Source organism: Saimiri boliviensis, chromosome 16, assembly GCF_048565385.1.
Source record: "Saimiri boliviensis isolate mSaiBol1 chromosome 16, mSaiBol1.pri, whole genome shotgun sequence".
Lineage (NCBI taxonomy): Eukaryota > Metazoa > Chordata > Mammalia > Primates > Cebidae > Saimiri > Saimiri boliviensis.
Window position 1 is genome coordinate 88291914 of NC_133464.1, and position 19126 is coordinate 88311039.

The 19126-nt window shown below is 45.0% G+C and overlaps 1 protein-coding gene across 4 annotated transcripts in view; it reads left to right on the plus strand.

Moving 5' to 3' along the window:
• The window catches only part of PSPC1 (paraspeckle component 1), a 115689-nt gene that overhangs the window by 3442 nt on the left and 93121 nt on the right, over positions 1 to 19126 (plus strand). For all 4 annotated transcript variants that reach the window (XR_012514460.1, XR_012514461.1, XM_039473393.2 and 1 more), the window contains exon 2: positions 7654 to 7955. Coding sequence is in view for 2 of the 4 variants with exons in the window: in XM_039473393.2 (XP_039329327.1) it covers positions 7654 to 7955 (302 nt within the window). In the remaining 2 variants the exon portion in view is untranslated. The remainder of the gene's footprint in view (positions 1 to 7653; positions 7956 to 19126) is intronic.

Consider the following 19126-nt stretch of genomic DNA (forward strand, 5'->3'; position numbering starts at 1 on the left):
CTGGGCGTGGTGGCGCATGCCTGTAGTCCCAGCTACTCACTCGGGAGGCTGAGGCAGGAGAATTGCTTGAATCTGGGAGGAGGAGGTTGCAGTGAGCCGAGGTCGTGCCACTGCGCTTCAGCCTGGCGCCTGGTGACAGAGTGAGACTCTGTCTCAAAAAAAAATTATCTTTTTTTTTTTTTTTTTTTTTTTTTAAATAGAGGGTTTCACCATGTTGGTCAGGCTGGTCTTGAACTCCCTACGTCAGGTGATCCTTCTGCCTTGGCCTCCAAAGTGCTTGGTCTGGCCTTTTTTTTTTTTTTTTTTTTGAGCCAGAGTCTTGCTCTGTTGCCCAGGCTGGGGTGCAATGACGTGATCTCGGCTCACTGCAACCTCCACCTCCCGGGTTCAAGATATTCTTGTGCCCCAGTCTCTGGAGTAGCTGGAATTACAGGCATCTGCCTTCATGCCCAGCTAATTTTTTTTTAATTTTTTTTTTGAGACAGAGTCTCGCTCTGTTGCCAGGCGCCAGTGTCTCGCTCTGTTGTCAGGCGCCAGTCTGGATGGAGTGCAGTGGCGCGATCTCGGCTCACTGCAGCCTCCACTTCCCAGGTTCAAGCAATTCTGCCTCAGCCTCCCGTGTAGCTGGGACCACAGATGTGCACCACCACGCCCAGCTAATTTTTGTATTTTTTAGTAGAGACGGGGTTTCACCAGGGTCTCGATCTCTTGACCTCATGATCCACCCGCCTCGGCCTCCCAAAGTGCTGGAATTACAGGCTTGAGCCACCGTGCCCGGCCCAGCTAATTTTTATATTTTTAGTAGAGATGCGGTTTCACCATGTTGGCCAGGCTGGTCTCGAAATCCTGACCTCAGGTGATCTGCCTGCCTTGGGCTTGCAAAGTGCTGGGATCACAGGTGTGAGCTACGGTGCCTGGCCTCTTTCCTCCCCCCTCCCCCGAGACTTGCTGTCACCCAGGCTGGAGTACAGTGGCATGCTCTGCTCACTGTAGTCCTGCCTTCCAGGTTCAAGCAATTCTTGTGCCTCAGCCTCCTGGGAAGCTGGTATTACAGGCATGCCACCACCCTGGGGTGATTTTTGTATTTTTAGTGGAGATGGGGTTTCACCATGTTGGCCAGGTTAGTCTTGAACTGACCTCAAGTGATCCACCCACCTCATCCTCCCAAAGTGCTGGGATTACAAGTCTGAGCCACTGCACCTGACCTTAATAAGCATTTTATATTTTACAGTATGGATATACTGCAAGTTTTTAAATTCATTTTTTCTTTTTTCTTTATATTATTGAATCTATCTTGATCTTGGATCAACTTTGTGTTGATTGACTTGAAGTGTATTTCTCTCTCTTTTTTTTTTTTTCTATTTCAAATTTTTTTTTCCAGGAGCCTTATCAGGTTCTCATCCCATTTCTAATTTGTTTCATGATTTCCTTGTACTTATTAACTTAGTACCTTTGGAATGGAGAGTTTTTGTATTTTTATTTTTTTCTTTTCTTGTATATTCTTCCAGTGACTAAGTGGGGAATTTTAAGCAGCTAGTAAACTAAACAGTGAGAGAAAAAAGTTCTTGTGCTTTGGAAAGAACCCTGAAATAGAAATCATTGGACCTTAGTTTGGGCAGTCACTGAGTTGGTGTAGTCATTTAGTTTCTTGTGAATTCCTGTATTCCTTCTATTAAAGATCCTATAGTTTTAAGTATTTCTGCAGGGTGATAGCAGGAAAATCAATTGGAAGGTGGGATAATGGTGTATTGATGGAGATTGTGAATTCCTTATATGTTCAAATTACTACGTGAAGTGTGATCTTGGGCAGGTTACTTAACCTCTTATAGGCCTGTCTCCCCATATGTAAAACGGATATAGTAAAACAAAATCTAACTTGTAAGATTCTTGGTGAGGATACTGAAAGATAATGCGTGTTTCTATGTTTTATAATGGATAAGGGCTGATCTATGGTAACTACTTGATAATAGTTATATCTTGTTATTCTGAGGCATGAGGTAAAGATCTTTGTCATAATGATTACATAGTTTTATTATTTATTTTTTTGAGATGAAGTTTTGCTCTTGTTGCTCAGGCTGGAGTGCAATGGTGTGATCTCTGCTCACTGCAATCTCTGCCTCCCAAGTTCAAGAGATTCTCCTGCTTTGGCCTGGTAAAGTGCTGGGATTACAGGCATGAGCCACCGTGCCCAGCCAAAACCATTATATATTTTTTTGGTAGAGATGGGGGGTCTCATTCTGTTACCCAGGCTGGTCTGGAACACCTGGTTTTAAGCGATCCTTCTGCCTTGGCCTCCCAGAGTGCTGGGATTACAGGTGTGAGCCACCGTGCTCAGCCCCCAATTTTGTAATTTTAATTGATTTTACTTTTAATTGCTTTTACAGATACTTCAGTATACATTTAGAGCAGTGGGTCTCCAACAGGGTGCTTTTGCTCTCCAGAGGACATTTATTTGGCTATCTCTGAAGACATTTTTGGTTGCCAGAACTGGGGAGTGATTCTATTGGCATTGGGATGAGTGGAGACCAGAGATGCTGCTAAATAGCCTACAGTGCCCGGGACAGCCCCTCATAACAAGAACTATCTGGCCCATAATAACAATAGTGTTAAGCTTGAGAAACCCTGATTTAGCACCATTTAAAACCAGAGAAAGTGGCCGGGCACGGTGGCTCATGCCTGTAATTCCAGCACTTTGAGAGGCCTAAGTTGGTGGATCACCTGAGGTTGGGAGATCCAGACCAGCCTGGCCAACATGGTGAAACCCTGTCTCTACTAAAAATGTAAAAATTAGTAATCCCAGCTACTGGGGAAACTGAGGCATGAGACTCTCTTGAACTTAGGAGGCAGAGGTTGCAGTGAGCCAAGATCGCATCACTGTACTCCAGCCTGGGCGACAGAGGAAGACTGTCTCAAAAAGAAAAAAAAAAAAAAAGCCGGGCGCGGTGGCTCACGCCTGTAATCCCAGCACTTTGGGAGGCCGAGGCAGGTGGATCACGAGGTCAGGAGATCGAGGCCATCCTGGTCAATATGGTGAAACCCCGTCTCTACTAAAAATACAAAACATTAGCTAGGCATGGTGGCACGTGCCTGTAATCCCAGCTACTCGGGAGGCTGAGGCAGGAGAATTGCCTGAACCCAGGAGGCGGAGGTTGCGGTGAGCCGAGATCGCGCCATTGCACTCCAGCCTGGGCAACAAGAGCAAAACTCCGTCTCAAAAAAAAAAAAAAAAAAAAAAAAATCCATAAACTTTGAAAAAGGATTTATTTATAGCATTGAAAATTCCTGCCGGGTGCGGTGGCTCAAGCCTGTAATCCCAGCACTTTGGGAGGCCGAGGCGGGTGGATCACGAGGTCAAGAGATCGAGACCATCCTGGTCAACATGGTGAAACCCCGTCTCTACTAAAGATACAAAAAATTAGCTGGGCATGGTGGCGCGTGCCTGTAATCCCAGCTACTCAGGAGGCTGAGGCAGGAGAATTGCCTGAACCCAGGAGGCGGAGATTGTGGTGAGCCAAGATTGCGCCATTGCACTCCAGCCTGGGTAACGAGCAAAAATTCCGTCTCAAAAAAAAAAAAAAAAAAAAAAAAGAAAATTCCTGAAAGCATAAACATTTTATTTGACCCAGGCAGCTTAAGAATGGAATTGGTTGCCAGTAATTAAAAATGACTTGATGAAAAATTTGAGATTTCTTGTTTTCCCTGAAAAAACAAAATATGTGACATCTTGGATATACCTAAGAGAAGCAGAACAAGAGTTGCCCTCTGGAAACACTCTTCAGTTCTGCAGCCCTTACCAAATTCCCTTTATCTACCTCCCTCCAACATTTAATTATGAAAAATTTTAGATATACGGAAATGAATGTATGTCTGGCCAGGTGTGGTGGCTCATGCCTGTAATCCCAGCACTTTGGGAGGCTGAGGCGGGTAGATCACGAGGTCAGGAATTGGAGACTAGCCTGGCCAATATGGTGAAACCCTGTCTCTACTAAAAATACAAAAATTAGCTGGGCATGGTGATGCATGCCTGTAGTCCCAGCTACTTGGGAGGCTGAGGCAGGAGAATCGCTTTAACCTGGGAGCTGGGGGTTGCAATGAGCCAAGATGGCACCACTGCACACCAGCCTGAGTGAAAAAAAAGAAAAGAAATGAATGTATTTCCATATGCCTGCCACTTAGTTTCTTACAATTAAATTTTGCTCTATTTGTGCTATTAGGTACGTGTTCATCTTTCTCTACCCATCGGTTTTTGATTCTTGATTTTTAATTTTATTTATTTATTATTTATTTTTTTGAGACGGAGTTTCACTCTTGTTACCCAGGCTGGAGTGCAATGGCGCGATCTCGTCTCACCGCAACCTCCGCCTCCTGGGTTCAGGCAATTCTCCTGCCTCAGCCTCCTGAGTAGCTGGGATTACAGGCACGTGCCACCACGCCCAGCTAATTTTTTGTATTTTTAGTAGAGACGGGGTTTCACCATGTTGACCAGGATGGTCTCGATCTCTCGACCTCGTGATCCACCCACCTCGGCCTCCCAAAGTGCTGGGATCACAGGCTTGAGCCATCGCGCCCAGCCTATTATTATTTATTTTTTGAGATGGCGTCTCGCTCTGTAGCCCAGGCTAGAATGCAGTGGCATGATCTCGGCTCACTGCAACCTCTGCCTTCTGGGTTCTCCTGCTTCAGACTCCCATGCGCCTCCATGCCCAGCTAATAAAATTATTTTTAGTAGAGACAGGGTTTCACCAAGTTGGCCAGGCTGGTCTTGAACTCCTGACCTTGTGATCCTCCCGCCTCGGCCTTCCAAAGTGTTGGAATTACAGGCATGAGCCACCATGCCAGACTGTTTTTTTGTTCTTCTTCTTTTTTTTTTTTTTTTTTTTTTTTTTTGAGATGGAGTTTCGCTCTTGTTACCCAGGCTGGAGTGCAATGGCGCGATCTCGGCTCACCGCAACCTCCGCCTCCTGGGTTCAGGCAATTCTCCTGCCTCAGCCTCCTGAGTAGCTGGGATTACAGGCACGCGCCACCACGCCCAGCTAATTTTTGTATTTTTAGTAGAGACGGGGTTTCACCATGGTGACCAGGATGGTCTCGATCTCTTGACCTCATGATCCACCCGCCTTGGCCTCCCAAAGTGCTGGGACTACAGGCGTGAGCCACCGCGTCTGGCCTTTTTTTTGTTTTTTAAGACGAGTTTCACTCTTCTTGCCCAGGCTAGAGTACAAGAACTATCTGGCTCATAACAACAACACGGGGTTTCTCCATGTTGGTCAGGCTGGTCTCATACTTGTGAGCTTAAGTGATCCACCTGCCTCGGCCTCTCAAAGTGCTGGGATTACAGGCATGATGAGCCACTGCAACTGGCCTATTGTTTCTTCTTAAAACAATTTTTTAGGCTTAAAACAATTTTTTTTGTGGTGGCTCACGCCTGTAATACCAGCACTTTGGGAGGCTGAGGCGGGCAGATCACAGGGTCAGGAGTTCGAGACCAGCCTGGCAAGCATGGTGAAACCTTGTCTCTACTAAAAATACAAAAAATTATCCGTGCGTGGTGGTATGTGCCTGTAATCCCAGGTACTCGGGAGGCTGAGTCTGGAGAATTGCTTGAACCCAGGACATGGAGACTGTAGTGAGCTGAGATCGTGCCACTGCATACCAGCCTGGGCGTTAGAGGAAAAAAAACCCCAAAAAACCAACAATTTTTAAAGTTTGTTCATTTCTGAGATGGATCGTGCTCTGTCATTCAGGCTGCATTGTAGCAGTACAAACATGGCTCACTGCAGCCTTGACCTGCTAGGCTCAAATGACCCTCCCACCTCAACTTCTTAAGTAGATGGGGTTACAGGTGCACGCCACCATACCTAATTTTTTTTTTTTTTTTTTTTTTTTTGTAAATATGAGGTCTCTTATTGTTGCCCAGGCTGGTGTCAAACTCCTGGGCTCCAGCCATCCTTCTGCCTTTGCCTCCCAAAGTGCTGGGATTACAGGTCTGAGCTACTATACCTGGCCCAGTCCACTATTAGTATTATTATCATTATTATTATTATTTTGAGACTGAGTTTCACTCTTGTTGCCCAGGCTGGAGTGCAGTGGCGCAGTCTGGCTCACTGCAACCTCTTCCTCCTGCGTTTAAGTGATTCTCCTGCCTCAGCCTCCCCAGTAGCTGGGATTACAGGCATCTGCCACCACACCTGGCTTATTTTTAGTTTTTAGTAGAAATGGGGTTTTGCCATGTTGGCCAGGCTGGTCTCAAACTCCTGGCCTCAAATGATTCGCCTTTCTCGGCCTCCCAAAGTGCTGAGATTACAGGCATGATTTTAGGCATTATAGCCACGCCCGGCTATTATTTTTTAGGGTTTTAAAAATTTACATATATTAAAGGACACAAATTTTAAGTGTACTGGTCTTTTTTTTTCTTTTTTTTCTTTTGAGACAGAGTGCCCAGGCCAGAGTGAAGTACCATGATCATGGCTCACTCTAACCTTGATTTCCTAGACTCAAGTGATCCTTCCACCTCAGCCCCTCAGGTAGCTGAGACCATAGTCACATGCCACCACACCTGGCTAATTTTGTTTAAAACATAGTCTCACTGTGTTGTCCAAGCAGGTCTCAAACTCCTGGGCTTTTTTTGTTTTGTTTTTCTTTTTGAGATGGAGTTTCACTCTGTCACCCAGGCTGGAGTGCAGTGGTGTGATCTCAGCTTACTGCAGCCTTCGCCTCCTGGGTTCAAGCGATTCTCCTGCCTCAGCCTCCTAAGTAGCTGGGACTATAGGCACTCACCACCAGGCCGGCTACTTTTTGTATTTTTTTTTTTTTTTTTTTTTTTTTTTGAGACGGAGTTTCACTCTTGTTACCCAGGCTGGAGTGCAATGGCACGATCTCGGCTCACCGCAACCTCCGCCTCCTGGGTTCAGGCAATTCTCCTGCCTCAGCCTCCTGAGTAGCTGGGATTACAGGCATGCGCCACCATGCCCAGCTAATTTTTTGTATTTTTAGTAGAGACGGGGTTTCACCATGTTGACCAGGATGGTCTCGATCTCTTGAGCTCGTGATCCACCCGCCTTGGCCTCCCAAAGTGCTGGGATTACAGGCCTGAGCCACCGCGCCCGGCCGAGGAGCTAATCTTTAAATGATGACTTTTTTTTTTTTTTTGAGACGGAGTTTCACTGTTACTACCCAGGCTGGAGTGCAATGGCATGATCTCAGCTCACCACAACCTCCGCCTCCTGGGTTCAGGCAATTCTGCCTCAGCCTCCTGAGTAGCTGGGATTATAGGCACGCACAACCATGCCCAGATAATTTTTTGTATTTTTAGTAGAGATGGGGTTTCACCGTGTTGACCAGGATGGTCTCGATCTCTTGACCTTGTGATCCACCTGCCTCGGCCTCCCAAAGTGCTGGGATTACAGGCTTGAGCCACCGTGCCCGGCCTAAATGACTTTTAACAAAACAATGGAGTTGGGACCTTTTACTTAAAATGTTTAAAATGGTCATTGAATAGTTAAAACCATGTGATACCAATGTTAAAAGAATCAAAAACAAATTGATACTATCAGCCATTTGCTAAAGCTACCTTGTTCTCCCTAGAAGCCAACCACTGTTTTAAATTTTTTCTGTTACTGTCATCTTTTAAAAATGTTTTCTCTTCCTAAAAAGGAATCCAGGACATTGGCTGAAATTGCAAAAGCAGAGCTGGATGGCACCATTTTGAAGAGCAGACCTCTACGAATTCGCTTTGCCACACATGGAGCAGCCCTAACTGTGAAGAACCTTTCTCCAGTTGTTTCCAATGAGCTGCTAGAGCAAGCGTTTTCTCAGTTTGGTCCAGTAGAGAAAGCTGTTGTGGTTGTGGATGATCGTGGTAGAGCTACAGGAAAAGGTTTTGTAGAATTTGCAGCAAAACCTCCTGCACGAAAGGCTCTGGAAAGATGTGGTGATGGGGCATTCTTGCTAACAACGTAAGTTTTAAATATCTTGTCCTTCTATCCAGTTACATATGGGCTTCTCTCTATTCTGGAATTCTATCTTTCCTTGCAGTTCATACTAGCATATGGTAAGTAGGTGTTAAGTAAATATTCAGTGAATATAAATAAGAAATTTTTGTGTACTGGTACGAGTCAAGAGTCATATATTTTCTTCAAACTTCAGAGTTTAGTTAAATCTCAGGAATGTTTTGTATTTTGATTTTGTCTAATGTACTGAACATCTCTATACAAAGTAAAAATCTATAAACTTAAAGTAATACTTTTAGAAATTATAATCAGCTTTATTTGCACCTGACATTCATTAAAAAGCACCATAGGGGGTGGTAGCTTACACCCACTGGGTGAATCACCTGAGTCAGGAGTTCCTGACCAGTCTGCCAGCATGACAAAAGCCCATCTCTACTAAAAATACAAAAATTAGCTGGGCGTGGTGGTGTGTGCCTGTAGTCCCAGCTACTTGGGAGGCTGAGCCTTGAGAATCACTTGAACCCAGGAGTTGGAGGTTGTAGTGAGCTGAGATCATGCCCCTGCACTCCAGCCTGTGCGACAGAGTGAGACGACTCCTTCTTAAAAACAAAAAAACCTCGTCTCTACTAAAAATACAAAAATTAGTTGGGCATGGTGACACATCCCTGTAATCCCAGCTCAGGAGGCTGAGACAGGAGAATTGCTTGAACCCTGGAGGCAGAGGTTGCAGTGAGCCGAGATCATGCCACTGCACTTCAGCCTAGGTGGCAGAGTGAGATCTTGTCTAAAAAAAAATAGCACCTTGTGCTGGGCACGGTGGCTCATGCCTGTAATCCTAGTACTCTGGGAGGCCAAGGTGGGTGGATTGTCTGAGCTCAGGAGTTCGAGACAAACCTGGGCAACATGACGAAACCCTGTCTGTACTAAAAATACAAAGAATTAGCTGGGCGTGGTGGCGTGTGCCTGTAATCCCAGCTACTTGGGAGGCTGAGGCACCAGAATCAGTTGAACCCTGGAGGCAAAGGTTGGAGTGAGCCCAGATTGCACTGCCACACTCCAGACTGGGCGACAGAGCGAGACTATGTCTTTAAAAAAAAAAAAGACTGGGCTTGGTGGCTCATGCCTGTAATTTCAGCACTTTGGGAGGCTGAGACAGACAGATCACCTGAGGTCAGGAGTTCGAGACCAGCCTGGCCAACATGGTGAAACCCCCATCTCTACCAAAAATACGAAAATTAGTTGGGCTTAGTAGTGGGTGCTTGTAATCCCAGCTACTTGGGAGGCTGAGGCATGAGAAACGCTTGAACCCAGGAGGCAGTTAGCTGAGATCGTGCCACTACTACAGCCTGGGTGGCAAGAGCCAAACTGCGTCTCAAAAGAAAGAAAAAAAGCAACACTTTTGGGGAGTTCAGCATGGTGGAATGCACAGTAGTCTCAGCTGTTTTCCCTGTAGTCAGTCCCAGCTACTCGGGAGGCTGAGGTGAAGGATCACTTGTGCCTAGGAGGTCAAAGTTGCAATAAGAACCAGTCTCTATTTGAAAAGAAAATTAAAATAAATAAATAAATAAAACAATAGAAAAGACATTCTGTTTTAGAGCTCAATGAGGTGTTTTTTTTTGGAGACAGAGTCTTGCTCTGTCACCCAGGCTGAAGTGCTGTGGTGATCTTAACTCTCTGCAGCCTCCATCTCCCAGATTCAAACAGTTCTCCTGCTTCAGCCTCTCAGACAGCTAGGATTACGGGTGTGTGCCACCGTGCCCAGGTAATTTTTTGTATTTTTGTATTTTCTTTTTTTTAGAGCGAGTCTTGCTCTGTCGCCCAGGCTAGAGTGCAGCTCACTCAGTCTCCCGGGGTTCAAGTGATTCTCCTGCCTCAGTTTCCCGATTAGCTGGGATTAGAGGTGTGAGCCACCACATCTGGCTAACTTATGTATTTTTAGTAGAGATGGGATTTCACCATGTTGGCCAAACTGATCTCATACTACTATCTTATGTAATCCCCACGCCTCGGCCTCCCAAAGTGCTGGGATTACAAATATGAGCCATTGCTCCTGGCCTGTATTTTTGTAGAGATCGGGTTTCATCATGTTGGCCAGGCTGGTGTTGAACTCCTGACCTCAAGTAATCTACCTGCCTGGGCCTCCCAAAGTGCTGGGATTATAGGCGTGAGCCACTTCGCCTGGTGAGCTCAATGAGTTTTTTTTTTTTTTTTTTTGAGGTGGAGTTAATCGCTCTTGTTACCCAGGCTGGAGTGCAATGGCGCGATCTCGGCTCACCGCAACCTCCGCCTCCTGGGTTCAGGCAATTCTCCTGCCTCAGCCTCCTGAGTAGCTGGTATTACAGGCACGTGCCACCATGCCCAGCTAATTTTTTGTATTTTTAGTATAGACGGGGTTTCACCATGTTGACCAGGATGGTCTCGATCACTTGACCTTGTGATCCACCCGCCTTGGCCTCCCAAAGTGCTGGGATTACAGGCGTGAGCCACCGCACCCGGCAAGTTTTAACAAACTTATGTACACATGTAATGCACTGCCATAATAAAAATAGAGAACATTTCCATTATCCCACACAAGTTCTGTTGTTCCCTCTTACAATTAGTTATTCTGCACTCCTTATCTACCTGCCTTAGATACCTATTTCCGTTACTATAAATTAGTTTGTTTTTTTTTTTTTTTTGATCAGAGTCTCATTTGGCCGCCCAGGCTGCATTGTAATGGCTCATTCTCGGCTCACTGCAACCTCTGCCTCTCAGGTTCAAGAGATTCTCCAGCCTCAGTCTCCTGAGTAGCTGGGATTACAGGCGTGCGCCACCATGTCTGGCTAATTTTTTTGTATTTTTTAGTAGAGATTGGTTTTTACCATGTTGGCTAGGCTGGTCTCAAACTCCTGACCTCAGGGGATCTGCCCACCTTAGCCTCCCAAAGTGCTGGATTCATAGGTGTGAGCCACCTTGCTCAGCCTAAGCCACTGTGCCTGGTTGTGTTTTCTAATGTAGCATGTACTCTTTTGTGTCTGGCTTCTCTTGCTTAGCATACTGTTTATGAGATTTCATTCATATCTTTGTGTGTATAGTATTTTGTTTCTTTTATGGTGGAGTCATATTCCATGGTATAGACATAACTATATTGTTCGTGATGTATGGGTGGATATTTGGGTTGCTTACAACTAGTGGCTATTGTGAATACAGATACTATGAATATTTGTTTTCAGGGTTTCTTGTGTTATGCTTTCATGTGGCTTACGTAAATATTTAGGGGTAAGTTGCTGTATGTTTAACTTTGTAAGAAACTGCCAAACTGTTTTCCGTAGTGGTTGTACTATTTTTTACATTCCTGTTGGCAATAAGTGAGTGACTTCTAGTTACTCCATATTTTACCCACACTTTGTTTTTATTTTGAAATTTTATTTTTTTTATTTTTATTTTTATTTTTTTTGAGATGGAGTTTCGCTCTTGTTACCCAGGCTGGAGTGCAATGGCGCGATCTCGGCTCACTGCAACCTCCGCCTCCTGGGTTCAAGCAGTTCTCCTGCCTCAGCCTCCTGAGTAGCTGGGATTACAGGCATATGCCACCATGCCCAGCTCATTTTTTGTATTTTTAGTAGAGACGGGGTTTTACCATGTTGACCAGGATGGTCTCGATCTCTCGACCTTGTGATCCACCCGCCTCGGCCTCCCAAAGTGTTAGGATTACAGGGTTGAGCCACCGTGCCCGGCCCTGAAATTTTATTCCTATTTTAAAAAATTTTTATTTGTTTAATGTTTTGATAAGAGTCTCACTCTGTCACCCAGGCTGGAGTGCAGTGGCACAATCTTTGCTCACTGCAACCTCCACCTCTCGAGTTCAACCAGTTTTCCCACCTCAGCCTCCAAGTAGCTGGGATTACAGGTGCCTGCCACCATACCTGGCTAATTTTTGTATTTTTTTTTTTTTGAGACGGAGTTTCGCTCTTGTTGCCCAGGCTGGAGTGCAATGGCGCGATCTCGGCTCACCGCAACCTCCGCCTCTTGGGTTCAGGCAATTCTCCTGCCTTAGCCTCCTGAGTAGCTGGGATTACAGGCACACGCCACCATGCCCAGCTAACTTTTAGTATTTTTAGTAGAGACGGGGTTTCACCATGTTGACCAGGATGGTCTCGATCTCTCGACCTCGTGATCCACCCGCCTCGGCCTCCCAAAGTGCTGGGATTACAGGCTTGAGCCACCGCGCCCGGCCATTTTTGTATTTTTAGTAGAGATAGGGTTTCACCATCTTGGCCAGGCTGGTCTTGAACTCCTGGCCTTAGGTGATACACCTGCCTCAGCCTCCCAAAGTGCTGGGATTACAAGCGTGAGCTACCGTTTCTGGCCTTTTTTTTTTCCCCTTGAGGCAGGGTCTCGGTGTATCTCCCAGGTTGGAGTGCAGTGGCATGATCACAGCTCATTGCAGCCTTGACCTGCTAGGTTCAAGTGATCCTCCCACCTCAGCCTTCCAAGTTGCTAGGACTATAGGGATGCACCACCATGCCCAGTTAACTAAGAACTTTTTTTTTTTTTGAGACAGAGTTTCACTCTTGTTACCCAGGCTGGAGTGCAATGGCACGATCTCGGCTCACCGCAACCTCTGTCTCCTGTGTTCAAGCAGTTCTCCTGTCTCAGCCTCCGAGTAGCTGGGACTACAGGCGTGTGCCACCATGCCCAGCTAATTTTTGTATTTTTAGTAGAGCTGGGGTTTCGCCATGTTGACCAGGATGGTCTCGTTTTCTTGACCTTGTGATCGGCCCGTCTTGGCCTCCCAAAGTGCTGGGATAATAGGCGTGAGCCACCGCGCCTGGCTAGAACTTTTTATTGATAGCTTTTTTTTGGAGACAGGGTCTCACTGTCACTCAGGCTGAGTGCAGAGCTTTTTTTTTTGGAGACAGGGTCTCACTGTCACTCAGGCTGAGTGTGATGACAGCTCACTACACCCTCAACCTCCTCAGGCTCATGTGATCATCCCACCTCAGCCTGAGTAGCTGGGACCACAGGCATGTGCCACCATACCTGGCTAATTTTTGTACTTTTTGTATTTTTGTCATGTGGCCCGGGAAGGTCTTAAACTCTTGGGCTCAAGCAGTCTTCCTGCTTTGGCCTCCCAAAGTGCTAGGATTGTATAGACACGAGCCACTGCTCCTGGCTGGTAGGTAGGTAGGTAGGTAGGTAGGTTATTTATTTATTTATTTATTTATTTAAGACAGGGTCTTGCTCTGTCACCCAGGCTTGAGACAGGGTATTGTTGCTCTGTTACCCAGGCTGGAGTACAGTGGCATGATCCTGGCTCACTGCAACTTCTGCCTCCCGGGTTCAATTGATTCTTGTGCTTTAGTCTCCTGAGTAGCTAGGATTACAGGCATTCACCACCGCACCTGGCAAAATTTTTTTTTTTTTTTTTTTTTTTTTTTTGGAGACAGTCTCACTCTGTTGTCAGGCTGGAGTTCAGTGTAGCGATCTGGCCTACTGTAACCTCTGCCTCCTGCGTTCAAGCTATTCTCCTCCCTCTGTCTCCCGAGTAGCTGGGACTACAGGTGTGTGCCACCACGCCCAGCTAATTTTTTGTATTTTTAGGAGAGACGGAGTTTCAGCATGTTGGACAAGATGGTCTTCATCTCTTTTTATATTTATTTATTTATTTATTTATTTTTTGTATCTTGGTCTTTATCTCTTTACCTCATGATCCACCCACCTCAGCCTCCCAAAGTGCTGGAATTATAGGTGTGAGCCACCACGCCCAGCCTAATTTTTGTATTTTTAGTAGAGACGGTTTCGCCATGTTGGCCAGGCTGGTCTTGAACTCCTCACCTCAAGTGATCCACCTGCCTTGACCTCCCAAGGCGCTGAGGTTACAGTGTGAGCCACCACGCCTGGCCTTGGATGATAGCTTTTAAATAAATTAAAAAGAATTTTGAGGGAATGGGCAAGGTGTTGAACATTTTGTCTGTCAGATACTTCATAATCATGTTCTTGGATTTTTTTGGCAACACTGGTTATTATTTGTTCCATTTTTCAGGTGAGAAAATTGGCCCAGAGATGTAATTTGCTTAAGTTGTACAGCTAGTAAGTTGTAGTCAGTTGTATTAGGTGTGATGTTTTGTCTGATGCCAAATCTCAGTGGAGTAGTTTATTCTGCCAGCAGACTTTCCTTGCTTAGAAACTTTATTACTTGTTAGTTAAACCTTCTCATGGAACTCAAGATGTTCCTGTTCGCATAGTAGTCCCAGCTGAAATGTCACCTAACAGAATATTTCTCTGCCTGATTTAAACTGGGCTCCCTTTGTTACTCTGAATGACTGCATTGTTTCTTTCCTTCCTAGCTCTTAGACTGAATGTTTTTTGTTTACTCACATATATTTTTGTCTCTCTTAAGACTTTAGGAACTGTTTTGTTTACCTTTGTATCCCTTGCCCCAAGTATAGTCTTTTTTTTTTTTTGAGACGGAGTTTTGCTCTCGTTACCCAGGCTGGAGTGCAGTGGTGCGATCTCGGCTCACCGCAACCTCCGCCTCCTGGGTTCAGGCAATTCTCCTGCCTCAGCCTCCTGAGTAGCTGGGATTACAGGCACGAGCCACCATGCCCAGCTAATTTTTTGTATTTTTAGTAGAGACGGTGTTTCACCATGTTGACCAGGATGGTCTCGATCTCTTGACCTCGTGATCCACCCGCCTCGGCCTCCCAAAGTGCTGGGATTACAAGCTTGAGCCACCGCGCCCGGCCTAGTCTTTTTGTTTTTTTGAGACTGAGTCTTGTTCTGTTACCCAGGCTGGAGTGCAAAGATACCATCTCGGCTCACTGTAACCTCTGCTTCTTGGGTTCAAGCAATTTTCCTGTCTCAGCCTCCTGAGTAGCTGGGATTGCAGGTGTGTGCCACCATACGTGGCTAATTTTTGTATTTTTAGTAGAGACAGGGTTTCTCCTGTTGGCCAGTCTGGTCTCTAACTCCCAGCTTCAAGTGATCCACTCACCTAAGCCTCCCAAAGGGCTGGGATTTTACAGCCTTGAGCCACCATGCCTGACCTGCAGTTTTTCTGTTTCTTATCATGAATTTTTTCTTATATCATTGAAGATTCTGTAAAGTATGTCATAATTGTGTCAGATTTAACTGTTCCTACCATGATAAACGTTACGGTACATAGTGTTTAGTCACCCTTTGTTTTCTTATTATAGATTTTAAAAAATGCTTAATTCACTTTTTTTGGTGTGTTTAAAAACCATGTAGTAGCTGCAGCTGGAGGCCCGGACTTTGCACTGAGACTTGTGTTTGTCTCTTTGAGATGGTCATTTAATTCCTGATAGGGAGACTTGGTGAACACAGTCTCCTTCCTGAGATTGGGGATGAGGTAGCTGTAGGTCATGGAGATAGCATGAAAGGTAGCCTTTGCAAAGTCGCCTAGAGTGGCAGTGTAGCCCCTGGCCAAGGTATAGCAGTTGGTACTGGCCATCATCAGCAGTTTTTTAGGCACGGGCTGAGATGATATCGGTGTCCCTGGGAGTGCGGATGAGTCACACCAGCACAGAGCCACAGTACCAAGGAATGGTATGGGGTTTGCTGATCTTATTCTCCCAGTAGTCTTGCCGCATAGCAGCAGTGGAAAGCTTGCCCAAGATGATGACCCCCCTGCCTGGTGGTAGTTACAACCCGGGAGCACGTAACATTCAGAATAATGTGGCTATTCTAGTCAACGATAGCAGCAAATACCGTGAACCTGATCTATTGGCTATCAAGGGTTTGCTCTTGCATGAGCATAATCTTCAAAATCTTGGAAAAAGTCAAAGATTTTAAGACTCCTTGAGAGACAGGGAGAGAGAGATCTCCAGGGACTTGATCTTCATGTCCTTGACTAGGAGGCCCAATTTGATGTTGGGGGGCCATTCCTTGTCCTCAACCTGGCCTCTCTGAACTTGGCATCTTCTGCCCACCAGGAATAGATTTTTTTTTTTTTTTTTTTGAGATGGAGTTTCACTCTGTTGCCCAGGCTGGAATGCAGTGGCATGATCTCAGCTCACTGCAACCTCCGCCTCCCGGGTTCAGGTGATTCTCCTGCCTCAGCCTCCAGAGTAGCTGGGATTACAAGCACACACTACCACACCTGGTTGATTTTTGTGCCATTTGGGCTGTTACAACCAAGTATCATAGACTGGCAGGTTTATAAACAATAGAAATGTATTTTTCGCAGTTCTGGAGGCTGAGAAGTTGACGATCAAGGTGCTAGCAGACTCAGTGGGTGGTGAGGTCCTGCTTCTTGATTCATAGACAGCCATCTTCTCCCTCTGTGTGCCTCTTCTCATCTGGGAAGGGATGAGGGAGGAGCCTTTGGGATCTCTTTTGTAAGAACGCTGCTTCTGTTCATGAGGATGCTACCTTCTTGAACTGTGCACCTCCCAGAACCCCAAATACGATAACATTAAGGATTAGGTTTCAGTACATGAATTCTGAGGGGACACAAACATTCAGTTCATAGCAAGGAGTAACCTCTTTTCTGTTACAACTACTAATGTGGCTCATGTTCTTGTTATATATAGCATCACTCTATTTGCTAATTTTTGTCCCTTTTCATTTTATTGTTATCGGGATAAAAATAATTTAATTTACTGGTTTTTATATCAGTTCTCTTCCAACACTGCATTGTATTTCTGTGCCTTTTAGAGACCTTTGTGGCTTCGATAATTTTTGAGATTGACAGATATTAAATTTTTAAATAATTAAAATTTAAAAAAACTTGTTGTATTGGCAAAAATTTAAAAAATACCTAGTGAATAACAGTGAAGCCACATGAGTATTTTTGTTTTATTTATTTATTAAAAATATTTTTTAGGATCAAGGTCTCACTCTTGCCCAGGCTGGAGTACAGTGTTGTGATCATAGCTCACTGTAACAAACTTCCTGCCTTAGTCTCTGGATTATTAACAGCTGGGACTATAGGCACACCCCACCAGAAACCACTGATGATGATGATGATGATGATGATGATGATGATGATGATGATGATGATGATGATTTTTTTTGAGACGGAGTTTCGCTCTTGTTACCCAGGCTGGAGTGCAATGACGTGATCTTGGCTCGCCGCAAGCTCTGCCACCTGGGTTTAGGCAATTCTCCTGCCTCAGCCTCCTGAGTAGGTGGGATTACAGGCACGCGCCGCCATGCCCAGCTAATGTTTTGTATTTTAAGTAGAGATGGGGTTTCACCATGTTGACCAGGGTGGTCTCTATCTCTTGACCTCGTGATCCACCCGCCTTGGACTCCCAGAGTGTTGGGATTACAGGCGTGAGCCACCGCGCCTGGCTTGATTATTATTATTATTATTTTTTTTTTGAGACGGAGTTTCGCTCTTGTTGCTCAGGCTGGAGTGCAATGGCGCGATCTCGGCTCACCGCAACCTCCGCCTCCTGGGTTCAGGCAATTCTCCTGCCTCAGCCTCCCGAGTAGTTGGGATTACAGGCACGCACCACCATGCCCAGCTAATTTTTTGTATTTTTTAGTAGAGACGGGGTTTCACCATGTTGACCAGGATGGTCTCGATCTCTTGACCTCGTGATCCACTCGCCTCGGCCTCCCAAAGTGCTGGGATTACAGGCTTGAGCCACCGCGCCCAGCCCGATTATTTTTATTTTTGGAGATAGAGTCTTGCTTTGTCACCCAGGCTGGAGTGCAGTGGTGCGAACCACTGGAACAACCTCCTCCCGGGTTCAAGCGATTCTTGTGCCCTAGCCTCCCGAGTGGCTGGGACTATGGCCAGCTAATTTTTTGTATTTTAGTAGAGACGGGGTTTTGCCATGCTAACCAGAGTTGTCTTGAAATCCTGAGCTCAGGCAATTTGCCCGCCTCGGCCACCCAGCCTGGGTAACAGACCAAAGTGCTAGGATTACAGGTGTGAGCCACCGTGCCCGGCCTTATTTTTTTTTAGAGACAGTCTCAGTATGTTCCACAGACTGGTCTTGAACTCCTGGCCTCAAGGAATCCTTCTTTCTTGGCTGCCCAAAGTGCTAGTGTGCCTGGCTTCAGGCTTGCTTTTTAAAACTCCTTTCTGTATACTTTCTTGTGCAGAAAAGTACAAAAATCTTGTACTTTTCCTGTTTTATGTTCATATTTGAAAGGGATTACTTTTCCAAACATTTTTTTTGGTTTTTCACATCTTTCCATTAAATGAGATTACTTTTAGACCAAAAAAAAAAAATCCTTTAAGAAAAACAACATCATAATATTTCCTTTGCCTGCTGGAAATATGAGATACTTAGAAAAACGTGCTCATAGGCATAAATTCTTACTTTTTAGGAAAGCAACATTAACCCTTGATACAGTATCGCTGCTAAGTGGATCCAATTTTAGTTTTTTGCAAAGATTGATATTTCCTTATTTGTTATTTGTAGTTATTTGTAAAGATTGATACTTCCTTATTTCTTAGAAGTCTTAAAAAGAAGAAAAAGAAAAATCTAAGAAATTAAAACAAGCTGGGTACAGTAGTAGGTACCTGTAGTCCCAAGTACTCTAAAGGCTGAGGATTGCCTGAGCCAGGAGTTTGAGACTAACTAGCCTGAGCAACATAGTGAGACCCTTGTCTCTCAAAAAAAAAAAAAAAAATTAGATCCCTTTTCTTAAAATTACCTCATGGATCTATTGCGTCGTTTTGTAAATCTAAGATAACATTATGAGATCCTACTGATTTTATTTTTCCTCCATCATGAAATTTTATTGATATTGTCATCCTGGTAATTATTACTATTTGAGACAGGGTGTTGCTCTGCCACCCATGGTGAAGTGCAGTGGCATGATCTCGGCTCACTGCAACCTCTGCCTCCTGGGAAGTGATTCCTATGCCTCAGCCTTCTGAGTAACTGGGACTGCAAGCACACACCACCACATTTGGCCAACTTTTAAATTTTTTCTAGAGATGGGATTTTACCATTATTGGCCATGGCTGCATCCTGGTAATTATTTTATCATTGCTCTTCAACTGTTCTCAACCATGCTTATAAATAAAATGAAAAACAATCACAAAATGGTACATGTCTATAAGGATAATTCAGTCCAGAAATAAATAGTCATCATTGCACATTCCTTATTTTAACAATTACATGTAGCTTGGGCCACATGGCAAAACCCTGTCTCCACAAAAATATGGAAAAATTAGCCAAGCATGGTGGTGCACACTTGTAGTCCCAGCT